This window comes from Plodia interpunctella, chromosome 15 (genome assembly GCF_027563975.2).
Source record: "Plodia interpunctella isolate USDA-ARS_2022_Savannah chromosome 15, ilPloInte3.2, whole genome shotgun sequence".
NCBI classification, from domain to species: Eukaryota; Metazoa; Arthropoda; class Insecta; order Lepidoptera; family Pyralidae; genus Plodia; species Plodia interpunctella.
Window position 1 is genome coordinate 5777803 of NC_071308.1, and position 21065 is coordinate 5798867.

The 21065-nt window shown below is 34.3% G+C and overlaps 2 protein-coding genes across 2 annotated transcripts in view; one reads left to right on the forward strand and one right to left on the reverse strand.

Moving 5' to 3' along the window:
- The window catches only part of LOC128676057 (uncharacterized protein), a 118183-nt gene that overhangs the window by 14622 nt on the left and 82496 nt on the right, over nucleotides 1-21065 (reverse strand). The window lies entirely within an intron of this gene.
- On the forward strand, nucleotides 1221-20299 carry aos (argos). Its single transcript, XM_053755998.2, has 4 exons — nucleotides 1221-1508; nucleotides 16447-16571; nucleotides 17039-17306; nucleotides 18046-20299. Exons 1-4 carry the CDS (start codon nucleotides 1311-1313, stop codon nucleotides 18289-18291), a joined length of 837 nt encoding a protein of 278 aa, XP_053611973.1. The 5' UTR covers nucleotides 1221-1310; the 3' UTR covers nucleotides 18292-20299.

A 21065-nucleotide genomic window follows, 5' to 3' on the forward strand; every position in this document is an offset into this window, starting at 1 on the left:
TTTATAAATGGATTACTACGTTTATTACCTTTTTGTTGTGTTTATTTAATATCCGGAAGTGTTCCTGAATTTCTATTTTTTAAGTCCACACTCGAATGTCTATTGTCTGTTGAGGTTTAATATAATCACTACATAGTATAAAACAAAGTGGCTTCCCGTTGACTGTGCCTATATGTTTAGATCTTTAAAACTAAGTACGTGACGGATTTTGATGCTGGTTTCTTAAATAGATATAGTGATTCAAGAGGAAGGCTCAGGTGTATAATTTATTATGGTTCGTATATATACATATATATATATTTACCCGAGCGAAGGCGGGACGGCCCGCTCGTTAAAATAATGTTCATAAAAGCACGTTGTTATATTTTTAGTATTCACAAACTGTATTTTGAGCTAAAAGGTAAAGTAGAATGGACAGAGGATTAAATGAGTAGTTATAACATAAGAGACGATGTAAAATATCAAAATACGGCTTGATTACGAAAATAAATTTTAGTAAAGATTTTGGTTTATAAAACATGGAATAAAATGTTGTTTACTTATTTACAACTTAGTGTCAGTGTGAGCGCATCGTTATATCAGAGCAACAAGATTGTGTAAAAAAAACATCGTCGGTAGGAAGTCAACCCGACTGCGAGAGAAGCTTCTTGGCACTTGAAAGACGAAATAATGTCATTCACGTTATGTAATACTTGCTAGCTATATATAAAATCCTTCAAGAAGATAAAATAAATATAAATAACATAAAGAAGAACAAAGATACATGTTGAACACACAAATGATGAAGTACTAATAATTCAAATATACTCGTAGAAGCTTTATTTATTTTTCGCAGACCGATTGACGCTTTCTTTATTATATCTTTTCGAAGTTTAATATTTCGTCTAAATTAATTTCATTTATAAATCATTAAATGACATACACATAAAACTGAAACATTAATGTTTTGCGATGTATGTATTTGAAGTGAAAAGCGAATCTCTTGCATTCTTTGTTAAAAAAACGAATCTTATTATCAATGATTATCAAGGAATTAATCTTTTAATAACGAATTAAAAGCTCAAAGAGATTTTTTAAACGTGACCCCAAATATTGAAACTACAAAATGACTGAAAAAGCTCGCGCGCACGTTCCCAAAAAGCCTCCAAGTACCAAGATCATTCAGTCGCGGTCGGAGGTGGTTATACCAAACGCGTAGGCAAGCTCGTACCTGCCTTGGCGCGACCGTTGCCAGTGCGACTTGGACTGCCGACGCGACACGCGACTCGACAATCGCTCGCGACTAATCGCAGCCAGTGCAGTGTCCAACCATGCAAGTGTTTGCCCCATTGCTCGTTTCCTGGGTGATAATGACGACAGCCGTCCGGGCCGTGATCAGGACGCCACTAGAAGCCTTCAGACCTTCGGGAGAAATCCACATCAGGAGACCGGATAAATTACTCCTCATGCCCCATAGGAGAACCGCTCTGCCGGCTAAGAGTGGACTCAGAATTCTATACCAAATTGGGGTAAGTTGATTTTTTTTGCAGATATACTTGAGTGAAGTTTCGAGTACGAAGATTTCTGACGTATTCCTTTGGATTAATATTCATCATGTACCTATTCGATATTGATCTAAGTTATGAGACTTTTTTTATGTTTTGTGGTACACTATTAGTGTTAGGAATATAGGAAGGTTTGTTAGCAAATAAATGCCTAACAAATTTAATTTTAAAATTAAAATATTTGGTTGAAATTAGGCATTTCGAAAGCGGCGGGAAACCAGGAGAAGTTATGTTAAGACGTGTGGGAACTTGTATGTTAACATTTCGGCATAGACCAAATTGGTGAAAACTTTGGTTTTTATATCAGTACTTACAACCACTAAACATTTTTGTTTATTTTCTGTTGATTGTACGAACATCGCCCATTCGCTATAACGAAATACAAGTTACACAGAAAAATTTAAAGATTATCAATACTTAGTCCTAATTATGTTTTGAAACAACACACGCAAACAAATCGACATACATAGACGATACGCAATAGCCCACAATAAGCATTTGAAAAACCAGTGAAAATAAGTAAAAAAAAACTCCCGCGTTCAGAATCTCTAATCTCCTCAGCCAATAGACCGATGTTTTGAGTTGGACTCCACTATAATTGTCATAAAAAAATATAAATGTAATATATTCCAATAAAATTAATTTATTTAAAAACTATATAACGGATATTCGATACAAACAAAATAGATACGAGAAGCATGAATTGCATTCAAAATTATGAATTGCCTAAATCCCTGTAAAATACCAATAGGAAGAAATTGTAAAGCTATTCTGTGACAACAGCTTTAAAAGATAGGAATTTCAGGCAGTGGTTGTAAATAAACAAGGCTAAAATTGCTACATTTTAGCCTGCTTGACCATCTCGTCAGCTTAAATGAAAATGATAGGAAACTTCTACTTTCGACTAATAATAAATGCTGAAGTTAGGATGTCAGTTAGTGGAGATGTGACGGCAAAGGAAATCCTAGGATCCACGTGTATGATTCTAGTGGAAGGAATGAAAGGAAAATCCACTGAACCGATTTTGATGTTTTCTCGCAAGCATCCTCGACTGCAATCGGGGTTGTGACGCACTTAGTGAAACTTAGTGTCAGAGTAAAAAAATATTGTGATATTAGAACCGGCCTCCAGACTGACGTCAACTCTACTTGGTAATGCTATTGCTACCTTCCAGTTGCCAAGTATCCGTAAGTTGTTCGACATCCACGGGAGGAAAATCAGTGCTTTTATTCTAAGGCGGAATCACACGCCACTTTGATGGTTTCATACGGGTAGACGGGAAAGTAAATTTTATCTCGAAAATTCTACGAATCTGTGGAGCTAACCCACGGCCAGTATTCATACTAATATTATGAAGCCGAAAGTGTCTCTGATTGTCACGCTTTCACGTGGATAAACCACTAGGCCGATTTTGATGAAATTTGTAATATAGTTAATGACACGAAATCAAACATGATGCGGCTATAGATTCATAAATATAAACAATTGATTGTAACAATTATTATTAACATTGCATATATTCAATTAACGAGCCTTGACTATCGTCAAATAAATGGCAGTGAACGGTTCCATTCAGCTGTAAAAGGTTAATAGAAGAGTGCACGTACCTCTGCCATTATATTTACATATTTAATATGAATAATATCTAGGTTTATTGAGGAATATCGGCCGCTTGCGACTTCGCCTGCGTTTTTTTACGTATATCGTAACTAATGTCATTCCTGAAGGACTACTCCTTCAGAATTTATTCGTTACAAACAATAATACAGATTTTTCCTCTTTACAATAAGTATAAGTGTGAAGTCGCCATAACGCCAAACTAACTAGCAGAACTGAAATTTGGTCAGATTAAATAACTTATAAACGATTCAAATCATTATTTTATGTCGACAGGTTCATTATGAGTTGATTGTTTAGCAATAAAATTCACCAAATCGGGTTTATTACTAAGACTCTTAGGGAACAATTAAAGAATTAAAAAATGGATAAGTAAGTAAATATTGTCTGTCTTCTAATGGCTGATCGTCTTTCTTGTTGTGATCCTATTTTCCGTTACTATGTTTGCCCGTTTACTATGTTCCGATCACGTCGTATCCGCGTATAGCATGACGCATCATAGCGGCGAATCTTCATCTATTTAATGGCTTCACGCTAGGGTCACGCCCAACTATAATTAGTCGATTCCAGTTCAAAAACCCGCCTTTATTGCTCACATTCCGAGTGACTAATATTCCGCGAAACACAGCGCAAGAACAGCGGAAGCCAAAATTTAAACCGAAATCTTAGTAATTATAACACCCCCTACAGTTCGGATGAATTCTTGATCTTTAATTGATTTTACGTCTCTAATAATAAAAAAGTAAAGATTCCGGATGTCAATACTTGTTCGTCATATTTTAAAAACAACAATAATCATTATTAAGCCTAATTCCGAAGTGGATTCAAAAAGATAATAACAATAAGCTAGGTTTACAGCGATCATCCAAAATTGAATTTAAGAAAATAATATTCCTTATTTAAAACTGAGCCGTATACTGTTGGAATAACAATACAAATTGTACGGATTGGTAGTGGTGTTTTAAAATTGGAATCGACAGATATGCGCGGGAGCGTGGGCGCGCGTAACACCGGTGGCGGCAGGTGTTCATTCACTCATTTTTATCTTGACAGCTTCGATGACTTACGGCCGACTTGGGTCCCGGCCCGTGTGTGCTATTTGGTTAAAAAAAAGCTTTTTTATGTCACTGCATTTAAGCCCATTCGTAACGGTAACCTTCTTTTGAGGAATTTAAAGTTATCTCGTCTAAAGTTAAATCTCGAAATAAATGTATTAAGTTTTTTATGTTTGTTAATACTCGATGAAACGAGCAGTGGAGAAGAGTATTTGAAAGGACTTTCAATTGTGTAAGAGCGGCGTTTTTGGCAATAATCAAGTGTAGTGTAACGCAGCGGGCTGTCTGAGCGGAGCTAATGTTTAGGACATTTGAATGACAAAGCGAGGGTGCTGCTCCACTGATGTGGCCGACGACACACCTCTTGGCGGCCATTACTTTGATCTTGTATGAATGCTCTATGAAAGGAGTCATAATTTGTGTTCTTTCCAACAAGTGATAATTATAACTTTAAACATCTGAGCAACCTATCCTAACAAGTCGTATGATAGCGAAATTGAATTCGATAACAATAGAATCGTTTACTAGCTTAATTATGAAGACCTTGATATCATTTTTCGTTCACATTGTCGTAAAGAAAGGTACCCTTTCCTACCCTTTACCCTATATACCATAGGGTAAAGGGTAGGAAAGGGTACCTTTCTTTGTTCCAAAAAGTGCTGTTCCCAAAGGGATCGTTAACTTGTAGACGCAACAAAAAGCACTGTTTGGCTTTGACCTTTTTGTCCAGTTATAAATCAACTTCAGTACACAATCATACCTCTCAAATTTTATGCGGAAATGTCAATCTGAAGCTGCCAAATAGAATAATGGCGATACAATTTGACCTCGAGTGTTGCAAGCTGCAATTGTCTTTAAGCGTCGCCAAATAGTTGTTTTCTTATTAGTGTTGCTAAGGGGAAGAAAGAGAAACTTTGTGAGACCAAATCCCCCTCGTTATTGTACAGGACACACTATTGATACATAATCAAAGTATTATTTTGCAAATCAAAGTAATATGTATATCAACTTCAAAAACTATGGAATTGTGGATTTATGTTACTTTTTTGCAGCTCCATTTTGTTTATACGAGTACACATACTCATAGAGGGTGAAACAATTAAGCGTTAGTTCTATTAACATCAATTTTATCGTACACCCATGTTTAACGCAAATAAATTTGAATGTACTTGAAAATTATAGTTTTCAATATTCCTTGTGAGATCACTAAGTGCAACGCGATGCGTTATAAACACAAATGTATCCAGTATCATTTATATTGACCTGAATTTGTTTTGACACGCACAATTATATCAATAACACTACTAGTCTTTAAGTCGCCTCGGTATGTTCCGAGCGGATTAGCGTGAGATTTTTCAGTTTTAGTACAGTTTTACTTTTTATAATGTATGTTATCTTAATCGTACTTATTTTCAATCAAGTTGATACATAGGTTGATAAATCGCTCAGAAAAGCTTCAACTTTTTTTATACTACTGAGCAAGCAGAGAGGCATAGTTTTATTTTAATTTATTTTCTGTTTTTACCTCTTAATACCTAAATGTCTGCCATACTGTCATCGATCATTTGCAAGGTACGTTTCTTTATTATCTTAACATGAAAAGGAAAAGCCTTCTCCACATTCCCGATCCACATACAAGCAATGACTTGCTAACAGCCTTTCTCACATGCATGTTTGTTTATCGCAAATCCGATCATTAGCACACAATAAAGCTGAATTCGATCGATCTCTATTACTATTACATCGGCGCCACTATGACGATGCTATTTCCGACGCTGTAGGTCAAATTTGTGTCAAATTCTTGCTAAGCAGCATTTTTGGACTTGCGATATTTCAATTTTTGATAATTTTATTATTGTACTAGCTTGTCTTGGATTCGATCGGGTAAAATAAATTATACACCTTTCTCGATTTAGGTGTATAATTTATTTAAAAAACTACCAGACAAAAAATTACTTCCTATTAAAGAAACTCGCATCAAAATCCGTCAGTTTTAAAGATCTAACACAGCGGGTAAGACAGACAGCGGGTAGAAACTTTGTTTTATACTGTGTAGTGATTGGTTATTATTACACAAAACTACTTACAAACCAAATAGATAAAACATAAAATACATCTAATTTCACATTTACAATGTCAAGTACAATGTTGATTTAAACTTTAGATCCACGAACCTAAAAATGTCCTTCACTAAATCAGAAGTATGCTACAGCAAGAGGTTACAACCCCTTGAGAACGTGTATTTCCAATCAACAGTACATTTTAAAGTGGCAATGCATGCATCCGCTGCGCGTGCGCAACGACATTGTTCTCCGGTATCGTGGCTCCCGTTACGTCCGACGATCTTGTGACCATACATCCCGGTACCACAACAGAAAACAACACATAAAACTGATTTTTATAAAGAAAAAAATTGTAGAATAATATTTAAAAAAAGAGTAGGAATCTATATTGTCATAGTTATAACAGAGGTATTCCAATACCAATAATATAAATGCGAAAGTTTGTCAGGCTTTCACGGCTAAAAGGCTGGGTGGATTTTGATGTAATTTAAAATATATATAGTTAATGACTTGGGGTAAAATATAGGCAACCTGGCGGAGCTTTGGACAATAGCTAGTAAATAGATAAACTTTACTGATCTACAGATACAAGTTGTTAACGTGTTGTTAACGTAAAAAATACACAAATGAGCACAAAGGCAGATTTTTTGTAAATACTAGTTCTACCAGCCAAACGAGTGGAAAAAGAAGTACAGGTACAAGTACAATAGAGGGAGTAACATGAGAAGGAGTCATTGATGAAACATGTCATATATAAAGTGGTTTTCGATATCAAAGTTAAAAGATTCGTAAATGCAAGGGTTTATAAGTAGTAACTTAAAAAAAACAGCATAAGAAGTAACTTTTATTTATAAATTCGCAGAGAGTGAGAGAGAAAAAATGTTGCCATTTCTTAAAAATTAATTACGTTTAGTTACATGCATTATCGATAATTAAATCGAACAATACGTGATAACTATAATGTTTCAGTGTGGAAATTAGCTTTAAGAGCACATTTACATTGTTTTTGCAATCACAAGTCAAAAATAAACGTATTACAAATCTGGTACGCCGACAATGATATCTTGTTTATTAAGTCGAAACGCTATAAACAACAATTTGCTTCCCTCAACGGCTACTGTAATTGTGCCGTTGATCAAACCAATGGGAATCAAAACCGACCAGATTGAAGTGAGCAGTCAACATGTAAAGTTGCTTTGCATTGAATTCTGTGTCACCGGTACAGAGTCGAAATTGCAATGATTTTTGGTAGAATTATGAGCTGTTGATTGTACTGTATGTACATAAAAACGTATTTAAGTCATAAAATAAAATAAATAGACACTATACTACATATCGCCGCCGAAATGATTGTTTAAATTGATGAAAAGATAAATACATAGGTTGCATTTGCTTCACCAAATATTATGTAAAAGATTTATGGATATAATTGTGTAGTCTTAAAAACTCACTATTTCAGAATTTGTCTAGAATTCTAGATCACAGTATTATACGCATTGTTTGATTCATGGAAACATGTAAACAATTTGATATTTAAAAAGAAAGAGATGAACAGACTAAAAAAATGAAAAAAATTTGAAGAAAATGATATCTTTCGATATAGTATGTACTAGTAAGGAGCGATAATAATAATGCTGTATCCACGCTCAAAAGCGTAGTATTAGTCCTCGAAAATTATGCCAAGTCGACATGCTAAGGACTGATAATTTCAGGATATTTCTATCCGAACGCGTATTCAGATATCTCGCTATAATAATGAAAGCACATACTATCCCTATTGTACGTGAGAGCATCCGGGACACTCCATTGAAGACACACGTGGCCCAAGACGGATGCTGGCCCCCAGTTTCTCGAGTGTCTAAGTTTCTATTTAAGATAAGTGCTTTAAAAGATGTGCCAACGACAGTATTAGGTCACGGTTCCACAGCTGCGTAGGATGTAGCTACGTTTCGCATGCTTAATGTTTGGGATAGCAATGTGTCACACCAATCGGCGAAGGCTCTATAGGACACAGCAAGGAGCAGCCATGTAATAAGACTAATTTGTTTGATAACAAAATGTTTAAAAGCATATACTTATTTTTCCAAATGTGTCTTAAAACACTGGTGTCAGATTTTATCCATAGTAAACTATATTTTTAAGAAGCTACTTTATTACAGGGCACAAAAACGTTTAAATTTGTAGCTATTCGTATTGTTATAACCGTATGCATTGCCATGCAAAATGCTAATTTTGTTCTCATGCTAATGGCCAACACAAGAGTTAAATGACACGAACATATTACGTAACAAAAAACTACTGATAAATATGATCAAGCTGATAAACAACTGCTGTTAAGTTAGCAAGTGAAAATTAATGTTTCGTATCAGACTTGCACTGTATCCAGGAAAAGCGCACGTGTTATGTCAACACATCCAATTATGGACTTCGTTTATTAAAACTAAGATTTCCGTATCGCCTACCATATTGTGTCTTACCTGGATGTGTATACTGTACAGTTAATAGCATATTACATTACCCAAATTTATTTGTAATTCGTCGATAATACCGAGGCGAAGAGGTTCATGCGTAACATGAAGGTGAACAAAAGGAAAGGTAACATTACGATGTTACGTTGCATCGTTTAATATTTATTTTAAAATATGTCAAAACTTAGAACTATTCTATCCTTTTTGTCACAAATACATAAATCATCACGCGGGTAATTGAAGGGAAGTCTGCGGTTGTACTCATCTTCGTAAACTAAGATGCGGCATAAGTTTGCTTCTTATAAGAATATTTAATTAGGTCCCGAGACTTTTATATAATAAAATGTGACAAATCGGGTTAGTAAAGGTAATATATTCTATAATATCATGTAGTGTGCAACCGAGTAATAGATTAAATATAAACTTGAGAAATAAATCCACTAGGGTTTTAGACATCAGAGATATAAGGATTCTTTTTTATGCGGTTCTTTTTTCCGTACGGAATCCTACAAACAAAACTAGCACATAGTTGTCGTTGATCGATGTTTACTTAAAACGATGGATCCATAAAAAGGAGTATTTGTTTTTTGTCGCGTAACGCAGGTGCAACTTAGATTCTTCTGTTCGGTCGCTGTTGTTGCTTATTATGTTTTTTCTCTTCTTTTTCGGTATTGAGCAATCTCGGCAAGTGTTTGGATTGTCATTAACGTTTATGAAATTAGGTGAGATTCGTACAACTTAAGGTTAAGCTTAGGTTGTACAGGCACAGGTTTGATTAAGAAGGCTTTTTACCGTAGATGTAGGTTTAATAAAAAATTAAACAATTTCCACACATTTCCAAATAAAGAAGAGGAAATATTTTTTTATTGTTTTATATGAGTTTGTATATATATAACTTTTGAGAAATTCTGACTCCAATTTCAGCGACTAGTTACTAGGTGTAAATCTGCATCAACTCCCTTTACGTTATAACACCACCATCAACAAAACCAAATATTTTTTTATGATAGCTTTTCATGAATGTGCGCGCGCCACTTTTTCCACGGTCCACGGCGCAGTGTAGCTTGCCGCTTTTTTATTGATTTTATTGAATGAATCCTTAATCTGAGCGCAGAGGGTTAAGAACAAAAAGGTCTTGGGCGTTGACGACAAAAACTTTAAAGTTTTTTCCTGTAGCGCTTGACGCGTGGCTCGCCATGCTTACACGCTTTTTAGACCAAATCTATTTTTATTTTTGAAGTCCTGAACCAATTGTGTAAAAAAGACTCGAGCATGCTATAGGCTGATGTCAAAACTTATACCTTATTAATTTTAATGTGTTCTGTTAAAGTTAACCAAAATTCATTCCTTCAATTTATTTGAGTAGTCTCTTCCGTTCAAAATCAAAACACTATACAGTTTCGATTGCCCCTTGTCGTAACAGCCTCCGCTTGTGTTTCATTTTTTAAAGGAGCTTATTTTTGAAATAAAACAGTTTTTAATTTTAAAACTAATGTTCTCGTATGTTAAGCACCAATTTATTATTTTCAAAGCAATTATTAAATTCGGTGGCCAGAGCCGCGGGCGACGGACGTTTCGCCGGATGCTGGGCTGGCACAGAGCATAGAGCGCACAGAGGTAAAGCTTTAGATTTTCTTCATTTAAGGTAAACGCATCGTATTTCAATAATATGGTCGCGAAATAAAAAGAATTACCGGCCCAGCCCGACATGTTTTTGTGAGTGGACTAAAAAAAGAAAAAATCTTTTCACCCAATTGGTTGATAAAACCTATGGAAAAAATACGGTGCGAACATACACACACACTATAATGACAGTGTATCTTAAATTACATTTCTTGGGCTAGGTCACTTAGAATTTTCATGAGTATATTGTATAATGACCACCACCACACAACACATTGTCTCAGGAGGAAAGTCTTAAAAGTGATAAATGTGCTCTGAACTTAGGAACTTCTAGAACGCTGCCAATTTTCTGAGCACTTTGCCACGTGTGGCGCATTGGATTGGATTTGGCGCATTGGATTGAATACTCTGACTCAGTAATACTATTTCGTCACAGTATAGTTTAATTTTTCTTCAGTTATTTAATATGTATATATTTTTAGCATTTTTTTTTGTGCATGTTTCTGGACTCTCGGTGTTCCGTGACACCGAGTTCGATTCCCGGGAACACAGGTAGCCGAGAACAAATTACTAATCCGCGTAATTGTAAGGAGGCTGTGTGTTATTTATAACGGCTGTAATTAGCGGATGAAGGTGGGTTTTTTCTTTTTTTTCCTTGATGCTGTATAAAAATATAGGTAGGCCGAAAACAAATTATGGTTTGTAATCGGTTATTACACGTTTGTAGCACATCCGGGTTCTTTCGTTCAAAAATAGTCTAAGAATTACCTGAGTTACTTTAAAATATTAATTTGTATTTTTTAAATATAATTATTTTTTTAAATTTATAAAACCTTTTGACCGCCGCCGCCGAAATTGAAATGCTCTGAGAAATATATACAATATTTTTATTACATTATTATTTATTCAGAATTAACGGCGTTACGGAGTTATACAGATTTCGATATTTTCCAAATCGTATGTATATTTGCGGCCAAATCTCATGACTGGCGTTAGGCACGATAACTGTTATTATACAGAACATGTAACAATTAGAAAACTAATGCAGCGCCTACGTGTAACTGAAAACAAAAGGTACCACCAATGTTCCAGCTTAAATAATAACAATCGTGGGTTGTTTTCAAATGGTTGTAATACGTTGCCATGTAAGTACTTACAGCCCAACACGATGCTTGAAAAGACTTCAACGCGCCGGAAGTTTGAATGTAGAATGCACTGCGCGCGCGTCGATTTGATTCAAATAGAGCAGATTGAGCGAGTAAAGTGGCCAGTGACAAAAGAAAAGAAAAATATCTTAGAATTAGATTGATTAAAAGAAAATTAAAATTATCAATATAATGTATTATTTTTGAAAGTTTATTTTGTGCACATTTTTTAATGTATGGTACGGGTTTATACGTTTTCTTCTCTTTTAGTTTATTACGTTCATGTATGTACTTATAACAAACACTAAGTAGATATTTGTTATTAGAAACGGACAATCTTTCTAATTTGTTTATAATTTATAGAAAGTCCAGAAGAAGAGTATGACATAAAATTAATTACAATTTCTACGATTTAGTGATATAATTTCACCATGCAATACGGTATCGAAAAAATTGAAAATAACTTTTCGATTGCTACCAAAGTCTGCATTCCCAATGTACACTCAAGTCACATTATAGCTTTAAATTATTATTGTCCGTAGGTTTGTACTAGGAAGTGATGTGATTAATTTTATAACACCTACATGAATTTGGACGTGATACTATTTAAAGAACAACATAGATACGAGTACACAAACTCTCGTACACACATGAATTATTTACACGATTTTTAGTAAACAAACCTAATAATCATAAAGTTAATATTTACAATGTTTTTTTTACGCGTACTTACACACCGAATAAAATTATGTGCCATTAGTAAGCGGATTTAGCACAATATAGTTTGAGATACATAGTGTAACTCTGTATAAGAACCGTTTATCGATAAAAATATTTTCCTCAAAACGCCCCCCGTTGGTTCCTCATATATATTTTCTTTCAAAAAATATCATTAATTATTCGATTGCCTAATGACTATATAACAAAGTTTTCTTGTAAAAACCACAAAGTTATACGTGTAGACAGACAGAGATACACTTGATAAACACACAATAGACGAAGGTGTCGAGTGGACTCATTCTGATGGTAATCGCGCACATTAAGAGTTACTTGTTAATTGTATGCGACTTAACACATCACCATTACACTCATTAGAAAATATAAAGCGATGATCGGAAAATAATTGTTAAATTACAAAGAGCTCGAAGATTGACGACCTCGGTGGCGCAGTGGTAAGGTTCTTGCCACTGAACCGAGAGTTTCCGGGTTCGATTCCCGGTCGGGTCATGATGGAAAATGATCTTTTTCTGATTGGCCCGGGTCTTGGATGTTTATCTATATATGTATTTGTTATAAAATATAGTATCGTTGTAGTTAGTATCCCATAACACAAGTCTCGAACTTACTTTGGGGCTAGCTCAATCTGTGTGATTTGTCCTAATTTATTTATTTATTTATTTAGCTATTTTAATTAAGAAAATATTGCACTCAATTCTGGTAAGAAAAGATTTAACCAATGCAGCGTTTGATTGTGCAATCGAAATGCAAGAAGAAGATAGTAAATGAATAAAAGCTACAGTAGTGCTAACATTATAACAGTAACAAACTCTATACATCAATACCATACCTACACATATTCTTAAAGGTTACCCCAGCAGTGGGAACATTAATACTAGCTGATGATAATTATATATCTTTCCTTACATTTTTAGCATTACATATTATAAAACAAAGTCCTCTGCCGCGTCTGTCTGTCAGTTCGCGATAAACTCGAATACTACAACTCGGATTTTTAAGTGGTTTTCCTCAATAGATAGTGTGATACCTGAGGAAGGTTTAGGTGTATAATTTTTTGTTACTTTTACCCGAGCGAAGCCGGACCGGATCGCTAGTTATAAATAGTAAATCAGTTTTTAGACGATTAGCGAATCAGTAATTTTTAGTTTTCATGGTGAAAACTCATCAGAAAATCTATAGTAGACGACGAACACGCGACCACCTTCCTCTTTTCTAAATTTGTGAGAACTAATTTTATATTATATATAATATAAACAACATTTCAAGAATTTCGTTCATTCGTTGAGTAAATAAACCGTGAAGTGGAGAGGTAACAAACAAACTTTCTTTCGGATTTATAATAAGTAATAGGATTAGGATAATTTAGGATACAGAGTCTGTAGGTAGGCGTAGAATGAATCGACCAGATGGCCGGATGAGCTTGCTTGGTCAATAAATATGTAAGTAACACGCGATGTGTTACTTACATATATTGATTTTCATTGATTGTAAAATTGTAAGAACATTATTATGGGTTTATTTCTCCGAATATTTAAATGATAAAACAAAATGTCTATATATACAATTAAATTGAAACTACAAACTACATTCAAAATAGAAAAGAATCTCAACACAATTTAAAATATAGTAACAAATTCATGCCGTATTAAAAAACTATATATTTTTTCCAAATTTAAATCGAGAAGGGCAGCAACAAATCTGACAGATATAGACGAAGAAGGTTGTGGAAGGTCGCCCCTCGGACAAATTATTTTCATTGGAGTGGGCGCGGCGTGCGCGCAGCCACCTGTCCAGCCGACCGGACGCTCTCCTCTCCCCTCCCACCCCCTTTAACCACAGATCTCCCATCTCATCGCTGCATTTGAAAACAAACTTTATTTGTTAAACGGTAGAGTTGATTTTAGCAAGGTTTCTGTTTGCTAATTCTTAAAAACTGTCGCTCCTGGCTCAAAAGTTGCCTCTAAAAAATCTTGACGCAACATCCTATGCGCCCTCGGGCATTACAAATGGCCAGTCGGCTGGAAATGTGGCACTGGCTTTAAGGACATGCTAATTTAAGGTAATCACTGTTTTCAGTCGATTCATTGTTTTAGCTTTTAGATATAATAACACAGTTATTGTGGATATTTTAGAATCGAGGAAGACGATCGAATTCATTTATTTTTAAATTTATTAAAGTTTAATCGTTCCATCGTTTCGCAGTTTCTGAGTCTGCCTACATAACAACACTACCGGAATCACAATCAAATGTAAAGATTGATGCTCCGGTTGTCAATATCAACAATGTATCTATTTACAGCCGCGTGTTTGTCCGCTTTATTAGATATTCTACTACGAATTTTCTTACGGGTTGTATTACTATTAGCATTCAAGGCGTGGCGCGTCGTTTGGACGTAAGTCAACAACCCATACATTGTGTTTTTGCCTTTTTGTGTGATACACAAAGGGCTACGTCCGGTTTGAGATGGTTTCCGCGAAATCTATCGCAATGCACAAGAAACGGGAAGTGTATCCGGAACAACGAAAAAACACGTGTTTTTTTTTACACTTTATTGATGGCAGGGTTGGCACGTAAAAGTATAAGGTCACGCTAAAATGTGAATTAATTTCTAGCAATATTCAATCTTGGGATTTAAACACAAAAAAGAATATTATATATCTCTCTATTCCTTATGAAAAAGGTGCTACTAAGTACTAATATAATTTCCTCTTCACAATATGTTCAGAATTATGTAAACATAATGAGTAATACTGATAATGTCATCCAATTTATGTATTAGTTATTAAAAATACGACACCTAATGTACTCATTAATTAAATGTGATTTCAACGAATTGACATTGAACACACAGTCACACGAAACAACCGACAAACAGCTAATAACCAATTACCATTAAAAATCTCATGGTGAACTGTCAAACTGTCGTTGAACGTAGATCGGCAAAGTAGGGCCACTTCCGAAGGAAATCGACGCCATTAAAGTTAAATAGTAAATTATGTATTAACGGTGCGAAACTCGAACCAACTGTATTTTGTAGTAGCCCTATTTTTTTTTTCACAATACAGGTTCCTTGGCTTCCGGGCGGAAGTGCTATGGTCCTTTATGAGGAAAAAAACATTTGAAAAAAGATCACATGTGTATTGTGAATGAATGATTAAAATCTTTTCGTAATGATCAGTATGACAGGTGTAGAGGGACACCTCCGCTGGTTCCCACGGTCGGACTATTGTATTATGATTGATTTTTCACATTTAGATTATTCGTTGCCTTGCGATTGTGCTTTGCGATTTGCAGATGCGAATTGAATTGTAATTTGTTTGGCCGTTGGTGAATACCGTATTTTTGAATTTATAATTGTTTGCCTCGACTCTGGGTTGGTAGTTAGTAGTTTAAGGACTTTAGTTTATAGAGTCGGTGGCAGATTAAGCTTGGTGTCGTGTGGTTTCAGCTTAGATTGGGATTGACCGCTTAGTGTCCTCCCGTGGTTGTCGAAGGCGACTGGGTGACACATAGTCTTAACAGCTGATAAACACAATAATAGCATTTTAAATCGTACAAATAATCCGTCCGGTAGTCTTTGAGTATATCACATTTACACAGTCATACAGACAGGCGCGACAAGGGAACTTCTGTTTATAATATGTAAGGACTAGTACGCGACATTCCAATGACAATTTGCGAGGAAGTCGTGATGTTGGCTATATGCCATATGAATAAGGAATTAATAGTACTCTTACATATTTATTATTGACACTTATTGAACGTGACGCGGCATGTTGATTACACAATATTTATGCACGATACTAACAACATGTAACTGCTGTTTCTTTTTTATTAGATCATTTGTGACACACTAGTTTGTGAAATATCAAATAAAACGGAAAAACTTTTATGTAATCATAAACAAAACAGCGAAAACTGCTTTCACACGTCTTGTTCAACAAAATCTGTTTTATGTTATTTAATTTTTTAAATTATTTATTTGAGAGACAAACATATGATTTACATTATTAAAATATTACATATAAATAAATATAAGTTAATAAATTACCCATAAAAAAAATTAAAATTGTTTTGCCTGTGAAGTGTAGCGAATTGGTCGCGTATAACTTTCCATGAACACCACTTACCACCACGTTAATTAGATTCAGTCCGACACAAAATGAAATAACATAACTCCGTTTTTTTGCAGGTTTCTGAGGAGGATTTACCCGACTGTCGGCCTCGACAGGTGTGCAGCAAAGTTGACCTGTACGACACGGCCCAGCCTTGGATTGAGAGGAAATGCCGGTGTTTGGGACACAGGCCTTGCTCCAGGTAATATGGCAAAATATACTAAGAAATATATATACATAGCGTTACAAAACACCTTTACATATACATACGATGTAACACGTCGTATCAAATAACATATGGTTTCAAAATATAGGTAGTTTCATGCTAATTTAACACTTTTTAAAAGTAGTCGTGAGGCGCGTCCACTATAGCGAAAACAAAATCTTCGCTACGAGCGCTTTTCAAACTATACAATGTTGACATTTTTTATAATAGGTTAAATAGTTTTATTAGTGTATGTGTTTTGTTTTGTCTTGTAAATAGTTATGTTTTCTTGGCTCATAGCATGTGTTGGGCAACAGTAAGTGCTGTGTGTAGCTTTTATAATATTTGGTAATAAATAATATGTTTCTTTCTACAAACAATTAAAAATCATTTTATGTAGGAAGTTTTGACAGCAGTGTACAAATACATATATTTGTACTAAAATAGCACCCTTCTCATTGCAGCGATCTATCAGCCGACGACAACCACACGTTATCAGACAAAACGACGCTATACAAGACCTGCGAGCCGGTGAAGCGGTTACCCAAATGTCGTTATTTCAAAGACGCCGCCTGGACCATCTTCTCCTTCTCCGACAGCAATGCCACGCAGCAGATCGTCAATTGTCATTGTCCGAAAAATTCTGTGACGTATCTACTGAAGAAACTGCCGTACACGACACCTAGTGGCGAACAAGGGAACCAGTATCAGTTCGCGTGCTCGCCGCAAAGCGTAAGTCAATCTTTCTATGTTGCCTTTAGTTGGAAGTGTGTCATCTAGAGGACGCTGTAGTCGCTAAATTTATCTTTTCAAGTTTACTGAAAATAATTTTGAGTTTTGTTTTGAGTTTGACGGATATTTTTTTCTAAATTAAAGGGTAATATTGTGCTTACAAATATTACCCTAATTACAAGATTATTGGTGGTAACATAAAATATTTTGTTGGTAAGCATTTTAGACACAGTTCATTTCTTGGTAATTAATTAAATTGGCGGCGCCCATAAAAAAGAAAGAAAGAAAACATTTATTTGCCAAAAACATGAGTACAAATCGTCAAAATGAATTAGACCTACACGTTTTACCGAATATAGGTATGCAAATATAAATAAATAAAGAGGAGCATGCTATCCACTACAAATCCAAAACAAAAAAAGAATTATAATGTACTTATACTAGCCCTAAATTCTATCCGAGTCTATCATTAAAGAAATCATTTAAAGTATAATAACATTTATCAGTTAATAAAGACTTGAGGTGCTTTTTAAATAGATTTAAATTTAAGCTTTTATATTGATTTGGAATTTTGTTGTAAATTTTCGGTGCCATACATACTATGCTATTACCGAGTAAAGCAGTTTTTGATGGGTGCATGCATAATCGATAGATATCTCAAATTCACCCAATCCATTTCTCAAACAATCCATTTCTTCGTAATTCTTAATAATCATTGTTTGTATTTATCTCATTACAGAGACTTCGTTGCTCGCGCAAAGAGCCTTGTAAGTTGTTCAGCGCGCGCAGGAGACACGAACAAATAGACGAAGTAAACGCCAACACCATATGCCAGTGTCCCAGAGACCACTCCTGTCCCAGACACCACACCGAGCCTGGGGTCCTCCCAGGAGTCACCTACACCACAGAAGACATCCGCACCTACCATGGATACTGCATGCCGGAAATTTCCGAAGTATACAGGTTCGTCGGCGACAAGGATTGAAAATTAAAATCTCCACAAACACTATGTGACCAATGTATCAATGCATTGAACGTTTTACGTCTTATTTCAAAGACTTTCGTTTGCTCATTACCTGTGTAGTACAAAAAATATATCTGTAATAATGAGTTAAGATCAAAGTCGGAACAAAAACTTTAGTTTTTATGAGTTAGCATGTAAGTGCCATTGTTTACTAGCGAAAAATAATCTATAGCAGATTTCAGTTGCGTTTATGGCCTTGTGTGATACAGATGTTGTAAATAATTAGTATATCACAAATAATTGTTTCTGTTAATTTGTAAATATTTAATTTAAGTGATCATTCCAAACGTTTTTAGTTTAAATTATTTTTCATATTTTAATTACTTGCTTGCCATACTTAATTCAGTCTTCCAATCAAGTCACGAAGACAGAGATTGTTCATTGTTTTGTTTGTGTTAACGATTGTATAATATTTTTGTTATACGATAGTTATGTTTTGTGGTTAAGCTTTATTGTAAGGTACCTTTTAAATTATAATTTAAAAATGATGACTCTACTACTTTTGGTATTATTGTTATAACTTTTGACTTTATTTTACAAAACTGAATGTAAATAAGGCATGTGTTTGTCTTCCTTTTTTAGTTTTTATTTAATAGGTTCAATAAATACTTTTTAAGATTTTTTATTATGTTACGATCAAAAGGAAAAATTATGTTTATAAATGCCCAGTGATACTAAAAATAATCAATGCAACAAAAAAATTGAAGTTATCAAGACACAATTAAATGCATATTGTGTCAATGAAGAAACGTGTGTTTTTTAAAGTGGTTCTATAACATACTTTTGGGTAAATCTTGTCCAATAATATATGGAACCTCAGCTATTTAATAGCTAATTGGCGCCCGGTAAAAAATTATGCCCGAGTTCTTTTACCTCTGCATGCAACTAAAATATGTAAATTATACAAATACGTACTAATTTAGTACGTTAGGTATTGTCTACGTAAAATATGAAAAAGAGTGATAGGGACAAATAGCTAATATTACATGCATTTGATCAACAATGGACTTTACGATATTTTAAAACATCTAACCCGATGCTGAACAAATCTAGTTAGTGTTTCTAACTATGTACATAGGAAAGCATTTTGGGTGGTTCTCGAGAGCGTTTCGACCGCTGTGGCCACGTTGTTATTACAATTTTTCAAATTGTAACAAAGATTTAGACTTAGGAATTAGTTTCACTATGTGACTTTCAATTAATGAACTGTAACTGAGTACTGTGGTAATGTAAATTTTATTAATTTTGGAAATGATTCCTTCCTCAAGATAATTGACGGATCGTAACGACAACGCGGCCGCAGCGGTCGAAACGCTCTGCGAACCACCCGTTGACGTTGTAAAATCGCAGCCCGGTGGTATGTCTTCCTTATTTGTTTGATACAGGGTTACTTGTGAAACAACAGCAACTTCGCAGGTCTAGAAGCTGACATCATAAACCTGTCATCTGTCTACATTGAGGTTTACTTTAACCTGCACAGAAAAATGTAAAATACGCCATTATATCTAAACGGCGGCGCGTAGGTTAAATTTAAAATATTTTGTAGTTATGTTAAACAGCTGCTGTCAATTGAAGTTCCATTCAAAAACATGCAGTATTTTTTATTTTTTTGTTACATGCGAAACCATTCGCGAATAATAAATAATAAACAAAACATTTTCCATTTTTTCAACATAACATACATATATTTTTTTAAAAGTTTTGATTGTCCTCGCCTCCAAGCCTCGCATGAACACAATAAATATGGGCGACATTAAAATAAAAATAAAATATTTTATATATTTTATTACAGGTACTATTATTACTACGTATTACGTATACATTTATATAAAAACAACAAAATTTATCGAAACTCCTTAAACTAACGTCGTTTGTGATGTTAGCTATGTAGTCCTGCAAGGCTATTGGTGTTTTAAAAGTAACTCTGTATAGTTTAAGTTAAATTATTAAAAGAAAGTGAATAAATGTTTCGATATCAAATTAACTATTTTTATTTATTTCCTTATTTATCTATGATAACTTAACTTTAGATGTCATTTCGACTTCAGACAAACCTATTTTTTTTTTTTCAGCTACAAACATTTGTGCTTTCAAAATACCAGTAAATCGTATAAAGAAACAGACATAAATACATTATACAATTCGGCAATACGGTCTTAATAGTCAATATGGTGTTACGTTTCATAATATTTTTTTGAGTAGGTATATCTTCAATTTCAATAAAATAAAAAAGAAATTGAGATTTTATTCGTATATGATTTTTTTCAGATACCAATAAATCGTTTATTAGTAGATTATTGGAGGAAATAAAATTAATGAAGTAATAGGAACATTGCCTTCCAAGAAAATTAGCAATTTGTTAGTTTTTTTTTCTCTTTTATAAAGCAAGATGAATGATGCCAAAATGGGCATGTAAATATGTTCCGAAAAATTTTAATACTTTGTTTACATATAGATATAGGTATTTTACAAAATTTTAGTTTGTTCAGAATTCCGTAGCAATAAAATATAAAAATTGAGCTTTGTTTCTCATAATTTGAAATAATAGTAGAATAATAATTTAAAAGTATGGTAAGAAACTAAGCAGTAATAGAAGCATAAGAACATAATTCAATAGAAAATCCTAATCAAACATAAATTAGTTTACAATGGATCTAGAGCCTGCTCAATAAACGGTACACGATTATACGATATCACGATTTACAAAATTAAACTGTGAACATACAGTCAACCAC

Coding starts and splice junctions, on each gene's coding strand:
- aos (XM_053755998.2), top strand. CDS start 1,311: ATGCAAGTGTTTGCCCCATTGCTCGTTTCCTGGGTGATAATGACGACA. Junction 1,509..16,446: donor GAATTCTATACCAAATTGGG/GTAAGTTGATTT, acceptor GTTTTTTTGCAG/GTTTCTGAGGAGGATTTACC. Junction 17,307..18,045: donor TCGCGTGCTCGCCGCAAAGC/GTAAGTCAATCT, acceptor ATCTCATTACAG/AGACTTCGTTGCTCGCGCAA.